Source organism: Adiantum capillus-veneris, chromosome 4, assembly GCF_014529385.1.
Source record: "Adiantum capillus-veneris isolate H3 chromosome 4, ASM1452938v2, whole genome shotgun sequence".
NCBI lineage: Eukaryota > Viridiplantae > Streptophyta > Polypodiopsida > Polypodiales > Pteridaceae > Adiantum > Adiantum capillus-veneris.
This window is the reverse complement of record NC_140934.1, coordinates 92222409-92235557: the sequence shown is the minus strand read 5'-3', so window position 1 is coordinate 92235557 and position 13149 is coordinate 92222409. Positions and strand designations below refer to the sequence as shown.

Sequence of the window (13149 nt, the reverse complement as noted above, 5' to 3'; positions counted from 1 at the left end):
CCCTCTCTTGATGTTAAGTGGACATAGGAGGATGACTTGGCAGATAGTCCTTGGTTGTTAGAGCTTTACCCTGTGACTTTTGGTTTGGCTGCGACCATTCCAAAAGTGCATGTTGATTTTTCTGGTTTGAGTCTTGTGCGGTGTGTGCTCCACAGGAGAGGAGCAATTCCACTCCTTTGTCTTAGATCAACAACAGAGAGATAGAGTCAACCATTTTACTCGACATTTTGGGGGTTCCAATGTGCTGAGGGTACTATGTTTGGTGATTGTTACATGATATGCACATAGATCACCATGATATGTGATGTTATGGCTGGAATTCCAGAATGTGTGATTGAAGTGGTTGGACTAGTGATATGTACTCTTTCAAATTGTATGCGATGGAATGTCTGCAACATTTTATCTCTATTTAGCGGCAGGGGTGATATTGATTGTTGGAAAGATGAATTTGGTGCATCAAAACATCTATGAGGGTTCAGTGTAGCAGCCCATCTGTGAGGAGTCAGTGTAGCAGCCCAAGAGACCTCCGCTTGTAATTTCTCTAATAGAGAAGTGCCAGTTGGAAATACTGGGGCCTATTGGCTATCAGCCTATCAGCATGTGGGAGAGGGGCCGGCCTAGGCAGCAGTTGCCCAGTGAATATGCATGGGTGCCATGTGGCACTTATGGCAAATGCCCAAATAGGGTGGCTGCCTCCCGCTGCGGTTTAAACCGCCTAGAATGTTTTGCCACATAGCAGTCCAAGAAGATTCCACAGGCCCACAAAAGAGAGGTATGGACTGCAGGTAACCGACCTGAGGGAAATTGGTATATATCTTCAGGCTGGTTCCGAGGAAATGACCGGGAGGCAGCCCTTGGATGCCCAGATGGGCCTGCCCATAGTGTCCAGTACAAGGAGAAGGATGCTGCTGCACCTGTGGCGCAATGATTGCCCTGTAGAGGCTGCTAAATTGCAGACCAAAGCCGGGCAGGAAGATGTTTAGTAGCAGCCAGGACGTGGGCTGTAATGAATGCTGCAGAGAGCAGCATTCCAGCTATCATCAAGGGGCTCAGAAAGAAATCGAGCCTTCTTAGGTGTGCCCTAGGGACTTGACAAGCACCCTTGCTGGCGATGTGACATTCTAAACTACAGCTCGTGGGGGAGATTTTTTTGTGACCATTGCAAAAAGAGATCCACCACCAATTTAAAAGATGGGGACTGTCATGGAAAACGTTGGCCTGAGGCAGGGCTTGTTGGCTGTGAGAATAGTACTGTGTTGGCTCTTATATTTTGGCCTCTTACTGCAAGAGTAGCCACTTGATATATAGGCTTGATTTGTCCCAAATGGTATGAAATGACATGACATTTTGTAGATATAGTTGTGATTTTGCACTCATGTTTCGCAAACAGTTTGCATAAATCATCCTGTTGATGTGGTTTTGAGGTTTTCTATTGTAGTGATGCAAGAATAAGTCTACAGTATAAGATAGATTTGCATTTCACTTTTTTAAAACCTTCGAAGCTCAGACTTAACCTTCAAACTAGATTAAGGGAAGGGATCTAAACTTATGTTGTCTTGGGCGAATCGTTTAGTACTGCAATCGGGTTTGGTAATGCAAGCATTGAGACATTGGAGAGAAGCTGCTTGCATATTGAAAGCTTGAGTAACAGGAAACTGTTTCCTTGATCACACCTGATATGCATATTTCTGCTTTGACTGGCCGAAGTCTCGTCATTATTCAGCAAAAGTGGACGTGGGACAGAGATAACAAATCAATTGTATTCTGGAAATGGGCAGGTCTTGTCGTCTGTGTTGGGGTCCCGGCATTGGTTGTTAGTGCTGCAGGGTATGGCTATATGCGTTGGCGGGTGAGCATCTATATTACTTTTGGTCCCGATCTATTGATAAAAATGCTTTTTGAGCCCCCTAATCACACATAGTGGAAGGATTTTTCTTTTTTCAGGGCTTATCTTTCTCAGATCTTATGTATGTAACAAGGCATAGCATGTCAGAAGCAATATCAACTGTTTCAAAACAGCTAGAACAAGTCACAAGTGCACTTTCTGTAAGTGATGAATTTGAGTTACTACATTGCACTCTCCCCAAATATGGTTTTGCGAGATTATATATTTTTTTGGTATAGGCAAGCAAAAGGCATTTGAACACTAGAATTGACAAGCTTTCTAGCAATTTGGATGAAAATAAGGAACTTCAAATAGACTTGAAAGACGAGGTATGCAACAAAACTGGTGTGCGAGTCGCCTTCTTTGCTGGTTTGGCTATAACATTAAAGCGAAACAGGGTTTTGTTGCCTAGGTTTAATTTTTGCAAAGTAATGATTACCTACGTTTGCATGCACATTGACACTGTTTTTCTATTGTGCAGGTGGGTAACCTACGAGGGGATATTGCAAGATATGGCCTTGAGATTGAGACAGTACAACGGATTGTTCAGACTCTGGTAAGGGTTTTTCTTTGCATCAGCCATAGCCTTAACCACGTTCCAGTCTTTTACGTTGACATTGTTTCTTTGACAGGGTGTTAAGATTGATAGTATTGAAAACAAGCAGGTAATGTGTGAAATGTTTATATCCAAGGTCTGTGCGTATGAATAAGATATTACAAAGGATTACTGTGCTTATGACTTTGGATACAAAACAGGACATCGCCAATACTGGTGTAATATATTTATGTAACTTTGTGGAGGGAATGCAAGCTCCTCAACAAAATCCCACCTTGCAGGTATTAGGAGGCAAACTTGTTGAGCTACTTAGCTCATGTTTGTTTGGATTATGCTGCTTGCTTACTCTTGTCTGGTGGGGTTTCTGTTTAGGGCGGTTTTCGCAGACCTCGTCTTGAGCGCTCTGCATCTACATTTGGAAGTACAGGACTGAAGGTAGTTAGTTTAGTTGAGAAAATGAACGTTGTGCTCAAAAGCATGATTATATGACATTTTTTTTGCCACCTGCAGGAGTTGCATTCCATATCCCATGCATTGCAGTCCCTAGAAATGAACACCGATCTTACGAGTCAAGGGCAGGATGAAGGTGCGAGTAGTTTAGCTCCGAGTCCAAGTCTGCAGAGAACCTTTACAAATACTTCAACAGGTCTCCCAAGGTATTATTCGAGAAAGACTTGTGTGTTGGTTTTTCTTCAAGTTTGAGAACTGTGTATGTTTGAAACTGATCTTAAAATTTTTACAGGCCGCCGAATTCTAAAACATAGATTTAGTCAAGGTCCATTGTTGGGCAGCTAGTCTCATCGTTCATGAGGAGAGAGGACAAGCCTTCAGCGACGAGTGTATTAAGAGCTATATATTAACACCTTTGACATGGGGCTTGCTGCAAGTTGCCCAATGTCTGGGTTATGCGGTGATTGTATAGTTAACATACCCTGTAGTGTTCCATGTAAGTTAAATTCTATTGAAGAGCTCTTGTGAAGGTGGCCAAGCTGTGGGCATTTTACATGCTGCTCTTTCATTGATTTTTTTTGCTTCTTTTTGGTTGCTTTTGAGGCCTGTATACCTAGTGGCACTTCAAAAATGTTCCAATAAACCAGGTAGCCAACTTTTCATGAAGAAACTTGCTGGTTCTATATACAAGGTTGTAAGTGTAGAAACTAATTCAGCTGTGATATTGGGAAACAGTTTTGTTGACTCGTAATCGGCTGTTCTTTGCTCAGACAATGATAGTAAGTTGAAGACATCTGTGCAGTATTTGCCTTACTTCTAAGTGTGAAAATTTTGGAATGAAAGGTTCTGATGCTCTTTAGAGGTCACTTTGGAGTTTGATTTTTTTGATCATGTGCTATCCAAGAACAATTTGAGTACATCTCAATGATCTCATATTTGATTTTGGACATTCTTTCTTAGGATGAGTCCCTTCATTCCTTTTTCTCCTTGGCAAATATATTCTATTATTCAAAGCTTTCACTAATATTCGCCGACTCTAGAGATGGTCTCAGGACTTAAATGGTTGGATCATGAATCTTATTTTGGGACAGCAAGCAGCAATCTACAATGGCATTAACATCAGGTATAAGTCAATACCCATTAGCTTTCTCGGCCTGTAAGAGGCATGGTTGACTAGCCTTTTTTGTGGCACATTGGAGTGGAGGAAAAGAATGACGGTGTACTTGGGTGTGCCACGACCATTGTACTTGAGTCTATGGGGTCGCTTTGGCGTCATTAGTTTTTATTTCTGAAAGCAAAAAATGCTAATACTTGTGGGACGGAAGTGTGTTGTTTTTAGCAATCTTATTCAACAATGATTCAGTGAAAATCATTGGTGCTTTTTGGTTTGAACAATTTTGATTATAGGTGTTAGCTAATTAGCGAACAAAATAAGAGTCAATGTTGGGTTTTATAGCAAAAGCGTATACAATGATGGGGTGTAGTACGTCCATTGTACTAGTACGCCATGCATACATATCGAAAGTAATAAGCCCTTGGCTTCAATGAAAGTTTCAACCATGTGAGCCCTTGGTATACGTGCCTTGTATGATTATATTGTCATGGATACATCACAATGTGTCGTTGCTTAAATTGTGAGCTTATATGCACGTAGTGCCAAAGATGTGCGCCATTATCATTGATCTGAAGTCAATCAATAATACCTCGGCACATAAAAGAAGTTTTGCTTTGCGTAAAGTTTGACAAAGCACTTTGCTTTGCACCAGTTGAGAAATGTTTTTTCAAATGAAAGGTTTGATTATAGAAGACATAAGCATCACTTGAAATTTATGACCCTTGTCGTCCATTTGTGGCCAAGTTTTTGGTAATTCATAAGTAAGCACCTCACTCAAGTTTGGCTCATAGCCGTAAGTACTGCTTGAGTGTGAGCATATGTATCATATACACTCTTGTGATTGAAAAACTTGTAGACATCTGTGCAAGTTCTCGCAAGTTCTTTGCTAATAGCATATTCCAAGCTTTGGAAACCTCGATGCCAAATGTCGAAACGGAAGCCTTGCTTCACATAAGTACTCATGGAGTTTTGGTGCTCTTAGCCAATTTACAATGCGATAGCAAGAGAAAGTCGACCTTGTCGAGCATTCACATATAATCGATCTTGTCCAATTTGTACAATGTATTGAAAAGAAAGAAAAGTCTGATACTTGCTTGGCTTGATTAATGTTGTCTTTGAACATATAGATTTGTCTTGATCAACGGATGTGTTAAAATAGTTTGCCTAGGAGCCATATCCTAACAAAATTCTTAATCTAGAATACAACATAGAGAAACCCTTGGGGGCTTCTCAAGCTTTAAAAAGTGGTATGAGGACTTTTTCGTCTCGATTGCAACTCATAGTCATTGCGCGTCTTACGCAATTGATTTAAAAAAACTCCATAGTGCTCCTTACCTTTGGAGGAGTTTCTTCTTGCAGTAGTATCATGTCTAGAAATAGTCCCCTTGATATACTAGAAGATCACCAAGTTTCCATGCCTTTGCATGATATAGCGTAGTAGCCCAACTTTGGATGTTTACCTAATTAAAGATACTTACCGAATAGAGGCGACCTTTGCTTTCGTGCTTGGAATGCAGATAGATCTACAAAATTATATGAAATATTATTTTAAAACGTTAAAATCAACTTGCTTACTGATTCTTATGGTAATGTATGTCATAGCATCAACAAATCCGATGTATTGGCTCATAGCCTTGCCAATGTCGAACTCCTTTGGATAGCATCTGGAAACTCAATTTTTTTTTCCTGTTAGAGAATCGTGTCCTCATCTAGATTGCTTAAAGCGGTCAGTGAAACGGTCCTTGTCATATTCTTGAGGTCGTATCCTTGGATTAATCCCTTGTTGCATGCTTATTATAACCAAGAAGATTACCTTGCATATTCCTCAATTGTACTTCTAAAAGTTCTGTACTCTGGCCTTGCCGACTTCCGTCAAACCCCTCATCAATTCCTCGATTTGCCAAATATGGTATCAACAGCATGCATGTTTTGCCTTGGCCGTGGCTAGGCATCCCTTGCATGCCTTGCACGCCCTCCTTGCTGCCCTTCATGGCTTACCTTGCATGAGCTTCTCCAATTGTATTGCTCAATATCTCTGCAATTTCTGAGACATTATAGAAATTTATTTGATTTGGCCACCCGCTTTTGCCATCCTTGTCGACGAAGTAATGCCCGCTTGCCCATGGCAAGTGCAATAGGGTAGAGGGGGGTTACATATTGCTGTAGGTGGGTGGAAAAGGCCTCCTTGAAAGGGGATGGCCAACTACCCAAGCCCCAAAGGGCGGACGAGTTTGAACAAACAAAGGAGAACCATGGCATTGATAAAGTAGAGCATAGCCGAAGGAGTAAGGACATCCGTTATAGGCGGCCTCTCCCCACGTTGCAGTGATGAATACTGTTCCTCTTGCCGTCACAAACTTAGCGAGCCCACCTGCAAAGGGTTTCATGCAAGTCACCTCCGCACCTTGTGCATGCAAGGGGGATTTCCCCCACGGCCTTGCCTCTGTTGGACCTGCTGCTAAACAAGCAAGAGCCCACTGCCATGTCCCGATCTCTGTTAGGTTCCTCCATGGGACTCCTCATATGGGAGAGAGAGAGAGATGTTGGGGTAAAGGGATTGCGCGTTTGCCTGCGACGGAACGCCCGCCCACTGTATGTACATACCCTTATTCTTCAAAGAATAAGGAGCTCCTCACTCACTACACTTCTAGAGGTTGCTGCACCAACAACATTTTGTGCTTCTCCCCTTCCCCTTACGCATCGCACTGCACCACGCACGCACGCACACATCCGCACATATGTGCACTCACAAGTGGTGTTAGAGCTACGGCTTGGCGCGTACGACGGCTTCCCTATGGCCGATTATGAAGCGACGGAGCTCGCCGGCTATGGCGTAGCTGGGAGCTCAAACGTGAGCTTCGCGGTGGCAGATCTGACAAGGCAAAACCGCATCGGAGTGGATCTCGGGGCTTGGCTTTCCCATGACATGTGCAACCCCTCTTGGCTTGGAGGGGATCTGGTGGCGGATTCTCACAGATTCGAGAGTAGGAAGTAGATCTGCAGGTTTTGAGTAGCAAGAGCTCGGGAGAGCATTGAGCTCGAAATCAAAGGCAAGCTTGAGAAAGCCTTGAAGGCTTGGAGTGCAAGGAGTAGAAGCTCAATGTGTGTAGGAGTGCAAAAGCTTAGGAATGCAAGCCAGCCGAGCAACTGCAAGAAAAAAAAAAGCTTGAAGGCCTCTTGAGTAGTAGTGAGCATCAGCAGATTGTCGAATTTTGGTGAGTGCGAGGCCAAGCAAAGGTAGCAACTCGACATCGAGCATTGATCAGGCAAGACCAAGGGAATCAGGTGAGCCATTAAAGCTTGCATTTGAGCAAGCAAAGCAAACCTCGATAGCACTGAGAAGGTCAATAGCCTTGAAGGTTTTGCAAGCCGAGAGGGAGCAAGTGAGGGGTCAAGAGAGAGCACTCTTGGTGTGCGCTCACGCACACATACATAGGCGTGTGCGGATACAAGTGGCAAGTAAGCCCGGGCATCATCCGACATCGGTTTGATTTCAGCATTCTCCTTGGCATCGGAGACTCCCGTCCGGTGACGGGAGGCGGCCTCAACATCAATTTTTGACACTGATTTGGCAGTTCCGTTTTGGCGACACGCTTTACGACATCGACTCTCGACGATTTTCGTCTACAACTCAGCAACGACGGCTAAACACCGATTTTGAGCATTGACGGCTCAGTGCATTGGTTTTGACACCGATCAGTGGCTATTCTATTAGCGTACTTCCGTTCGACGACGGAAGACGACATCGACGACGATTTTTCGAGCCCGCACAAGAAGAGACCATAGAGCGAGAGTGGTATCGACTCTCATCTAGTCCCATCCTGAGTGTCCCGGCTGCGACGTACTCTCCACGGCGTTCTGACTTCGATGATTCTCTAGTTTTCGACCTGGATGGCACGTACCGCCACATCTCGCTCCGACGGCTTATTTCAAAGCAAGTTTTTCTGTCGAGCGCAGGTGGCTCTTGGACGGCATTTTCGATCGATGAGTTTACCAATTGATGAGGTAGTCCGTCCCAGTTTCCCAGCAGTTTTGCTCACAGGTTGCACAATATTTTCAGTGTGGATTATGCGGCACATGTAGTGCTCATGTAAGATTGTGTGGAGCATTTGAGAGGGCTTTTGACACGGTCTTGTGCAGTTTTATGCTATGTATGCATTATGTGGATACATTTTGAGCTTGGTATAGCTCACAAGTAGGTAGCAGGTTCGCAGGTTTACATGTGTTTTTGGACAGATATACATCCATAGAGCCTCTCGGTCATGAGTGAGCTGTTTTGCCAGGGTTTGGCAGTGCTATGTATGTCATGTGTGGATTTTTCTACTGAGACACTGAGTATCTATTTTCATGCATATTTGGTGATATTTTTGATTTTTGCTCAGTTTTCAAGGAAAACTCTACGGGATTTTTGCTAGATTCTCGTCATGGTTTATGTATATTCGTAGTTTACTCTATGAAAAGGATTCATTAACGTAATCATGACTGTGTGATTACGTCAATAACTCTAGTATTTACACAAGAAAATCACGTGATCATGTTACTTGTTAACGTGACTTTGATTATGACCTGCAAAAACCCATAGAGTCAGTTAGTCCTCCGGGGTTTATATTTTTTCTAGCGGGGCCCGTCGGACTTCTGCAGATACTCGACGGGCCAGTCGGAAAAATGAAAAAGTCCGACGGGAGTAATATATATAGTAAATAGTGTCCTAACTGCGGTCTTTTAGCTAAGCAAATCCTTGGGGAGTGTATCCGAGTGCCGGGTATAGTCATCTCCTTATGAATTGATCTAAGGTTATAGAGTCACATGTCCTTTTTTTGGACTGAACGTGATTCTTAATTTGGTAACCACTTCTAAACTTTTTTTAATTCGTTTACTGACATAAAGGTACGAAACCAAAACAACTAAAAACTTGGATAGTCATGCTCATTGCGAAGAAACCATTGGTCCAAATGAGGGCTGTAATTGGTTTTAGAAGATGAGCATATGTAAATGACGAGTCGATAGTCAAGGGTCGGATGTCCTGTACTAGTGTACTGCGCATATAAAGATCCTTGAAGTCTTGCATTTTTTTCATCATAGATTTGAGTTGATTTACACTTGTCACTCCACAATATAAGAGCTATAATCCTTAATTGGGTTAAGATAGCTTTTATATATTGAATTGGTTGCATGGGGGGACTACAATCCTTCACTGGGTACAAGTAGTCCTCAATTGAGTGATTATATTGAAGATCTATTTGCGTTAGTTCATGCATTGGTTAATACAAAGAGTGCATTATGTATTATGATAGATTATCAGTGCATGAAATGACCAATCATATATTTTATTGCTTTCGGTTTTTTTTGTAGCAATTGAAATTAGATGTGTCTTATTGTTTGCAAATGAAAGTGGACATATAAATATTCATTATAACAATAATTGCATTGAGAGATTCATAGCATTGTTGTAGATATTATGCCGTGCATAGACTGTATTGCAATGTATATGTTTGTTCACAATATAGGTGATCGATATGTGGATTGACTAGCGTGCATTGAAAATCTCATATTGTGCATCATGGTTACTTTCATATTGAATGGTTTCAAGTTTTAATATATATTGAAAATAAGAAAAATGTTTCAAAAACTGAACATTTGGTTCTTTTGTCTTCAATTTTAATTTAAAAGCAATGGAGCAAAATGTAGGCACAAGTGGTACGAAGAAGCCAAAGAATAAAAAAGATCTTGACAAAGTGTGGGATTATGCTCACAATATATGCGGCCGATATATGGAATGGCAATGTAAATTTTGTCATACAACAAAATTAGGCGGTGCATTACATATTAGGGATCATTTTCTGGGTAGCATTAAAAAGAGTTATAAGAAATGTGAACATCCTCAGGTACCTGCAGTTGCAAAGCGTTTGAGAGAAGAGCTCGCCAAAAAGGGTGGCAAAAGACAACAGATCTATAGCTCTGAGGCTTCGAGTCAAGAGTTCTCAGCGCCAAATATTAATTTCGCAGATCCTGTAGTGATGCCAACTAACCTTGGAGAACAACCTACGTAGAGAGAGAAAATTCCAGACAGTGTTCCATTTAAGCGTCACAATGAAGGTGGACTTAGTCAAATGCGTCAAAAATCATTACATCAAAGCTTTTGAATGCAGTCTCTAGAAGAAGCACAAACTGCATACGCCGAAGCAATATTCTTTACTGGAAGTGCTTTGGTCATGGTAGACAGCAATCATTGGAAGGTTGCTTGGAAGAGTTTGGCCCAAGATTTTCAGCTCCTTATCACACGATACGAAATGTTTTCTTGGACAAATGTTACATCGAAGTCAAAGAGCGTTTTGGCAAAATAATACTTGGAAATATTTCGCTTTCAGGATGTACGATTATTAGTGATGGTTGGTCAAATGTTCAAAGAAGACCGCTGATCAATGTAATGCTGGTTTGTCTAAGGGGAGAAAAATTTATAAGGGGATTGATAGTTCTGGTCTTGATTAATGTAATTGAAGAAATTGATGATGAACATGTCGTTTAAGTAGTCATGGACAACGCGAAGAATTATAAAAACGTCAGTAAATTAATAAAGAAGTGCTTTCCACACATTTTTACCAATGGTTGTAATACGCATAGTTTAAACTTGATGCTGAAAGATTGGTACACTAGCAAAGAAACCACATGGCTCACCAAAATAATTGATACAGCGCGTCGGGTTGTGAAATTTATCTTGAAACAACAAAGAGTGCTCGATTTGTATAGGATGCGCATGTCAGTGATGTTGAAGCTTCCTGTTGAAACTCGGTTCTGCACACACTTTTATACCTTGGAATCACTTCTCCGCAATAAATGCGCTGTGATTGACACATTCAATTGTGCGGCCTTTGATGAATGGCAACTTGAGCAGAAAGAAAAAGTGAAAGATAAAATTACATATCTACGTGGCAATGTAAACGAGGCTGCTTGGTGGAGGAGTGTAATGGATGCATACCATTTAATGATGCCCGTTATGTTCGCAATCCGCAATCTTGATCAAAGGGCGCCAAACTTGGGCAAAGTGTGGATGACATAGTGGTCAGCCCAACAGAGTCTTGAAAATCTCGAAGAGCTGAAAGTGTTTATAGTAAAGAAGGAGTGGCGACTACCATTCTCTGACAAACATCAAAAAATTTTGGCCAAGTATTGTCATGCAAGGTGGAAGAGTGCTCATAGTCCACTCCGTCCAATACAGAGGTGGTAAGCGATTTCTATCACGCGGTCAACACGTTCTACTCCAACGTTCAAGATTGAATTGATTGCATCAAAGAAATGAGTGCATTTAGATTAAAAGAAGGTCCTTTTGCGAATGATTTTGTACAGGTAATGGCAAAAGAGCAACTTGCATGGAAGTGGTGGATGATGAATGGTGGGGAGCATTACTCTACCTTACGTTCCCTTGCAATGAAAGTACTGGCACAATGTGCAGCAAACTCAAGTTCATAGAGAAACTGGAGTATGTACAAGTATGTTCACAACACTATTCGCAACAGACTATTAGCAGACAGAGCGGAAAAATTAGTGTATATGTTTTGCAACGAAAAGATATCGAATCACATCGAAAGTGCTTGCTACGAGGAGGAAATGCCAACTTGGTTGTATGATTGTCAAAATGAAGACGAAGAAGAGTTCAACGTTGGTGTATCCCAATGCACTATAGACCAAATAGAAGAGAATTGATAATAGATGTGGACGTTGAAATACAAGGAGAACCACAACACTTAGACTTAGAACCAAATAACAACTTTACAGATTCAATATAGCTTGAGAGTAGAATGAAGATCGTGTCAAAAGTCATTGTAAAAGACCTTGTATTCAAGTTTGTTTTGATCATATACAATTCTTCACAGTTTGCAATTATACATAGTTTATCGATCTCAATTGTGTTGCTCTGAAGTAGCATCTTGTTCACCAAACAAACTTCTAATTGTGCTAGGGGTATCTTGGTGGACGTGCTTGAATTTATACTCATTTGTCATGCCAAACATAACATATTTTCCTTGTGGAATATCTTGTGGACAGATTGCACATCGGCTACTATTTTGCATTAAACGAATAAAACAAACGAAGTGATAATAATGACCGCATGTCAATGTATAATATCCTATCCATCCATTAAAATTCTTGTAGCAAACTGGACATTGGGAAGAAGAGTATGCATCTGAAGTAGAAGAGGGGACTAAATCTAGATGCAGGACAAGGTGGCTGATGTGTGTCCCTTGTACAAGTGTTAGATTCACTCGCTGTGTCAGATTTTGAACGTCCTAGCTTAAGCGGTGAATGCTTTTCTCTATTCGGACTTGTGAGGGTTGAGGTGTCTGGGTGGCTATAGAAAGCCGCGTTATTTTTGCATCTTTCTCTGCCAACTTGTGTCGTGTAAATATCCTTCTCTCTTTTTAACTGTAGATCGGCACCTTCCACTATCAATGCCAGCTCATCTGGGTGAAAGTGACACAACTCTGCCTTATATCATGAGTGGCAATATTTGTCTCCTTTGACAAAAAGTCTACTGGTGGTTGTTGCACAAAGTGAAAATATAACATTTTTGTAAAATATAGCACAAAATATGCATTGTGCATGGGATGGCCATAAACTTTCAAGTAAATCCTCTCAGCATTTTCTTTGATCGCATCATGGTTGCACTTCGAAACCTTCCACCTTCCTTTCTTGATCTCTACGTCATCACATGGCCATATTGTCTTGATCATGTCCTTCGTCACCTCTTATTGGTCTCTTTCCATTGCATATGGTTTGGATTTGCCCATTTTGAGAGTCGTCCAAAAGTGCGCGTCGCTTGTTGTGCTGACATACCATGTGCTAGAGATTTCATGCACTGAAATGCATTAACAACCGCTCATTGTTGATCATCGAGCACTGATGATGTGCCAATATCTCGTTCTTCATCTTGTTCTCCAAGGAGCTTCGGTAGTAAAGCCAATGCACATTACAATGGAGGGGTAAAGCGTTTGCATTCCTTGCTCTGTCTAAAAGTTGTCAAATTTCACCTCACTCCCTCCCTTATAACATTTTCCCACATATGTAATGTGGTATGGAAAAAAAGAGACGCCTTTGATGGTGTACAATGTGCACACACACCGAAGGACCCTGCTCCAATCCTCATAC

At 41.6% G+C, this 13149-nt stretch overlaps 1 protein-coding gene across 2 annotated transcripts in view; it reads left to right on the top strand.

Annotated features, from left to right (window-relative positions):
• Positions 1–3642, top strand: part of LOC147459596 (uncharacterized) — a 55832-nt gene extending 52190 nt beyond the window's left edge. For both annotated transcript variants that reach the window (XM_086510823.1, XM_086510822.1), the window contains exons 6-14: positions 1779–1849; positions 1945–2046; positions 2125–2214; positions 2367–2441; positions 2518–2550; positions 2642–2722; positions 2814–2876; positions 2952–3097; positions 3184–3642. In XM_086510823.1, the coding sequence (XP_086366949.1) occupies positions 1779–1849; positions 1945–2046; positions 2125–2214; positions 2367–2441; positions 2518–2550; positions 2642–2722; positions 2814–2876; positions 2952–3097; positions 3184–3205 (683 nt within the window). In that variant the 3' untranslated portion in view covers positions 3206–3642. The remainder of the gene's footprint in view (positions 1–1778; positions 1850–1944; positions 2047–2124; positions 2215–2366; positions 2442–2517; positions 2551–2641; positions 2723–2813; positions 2877–2951; positions 3098–3183) is intronic.
• Positions 3643–13149: the final 9507 nt, after the last annotated feature.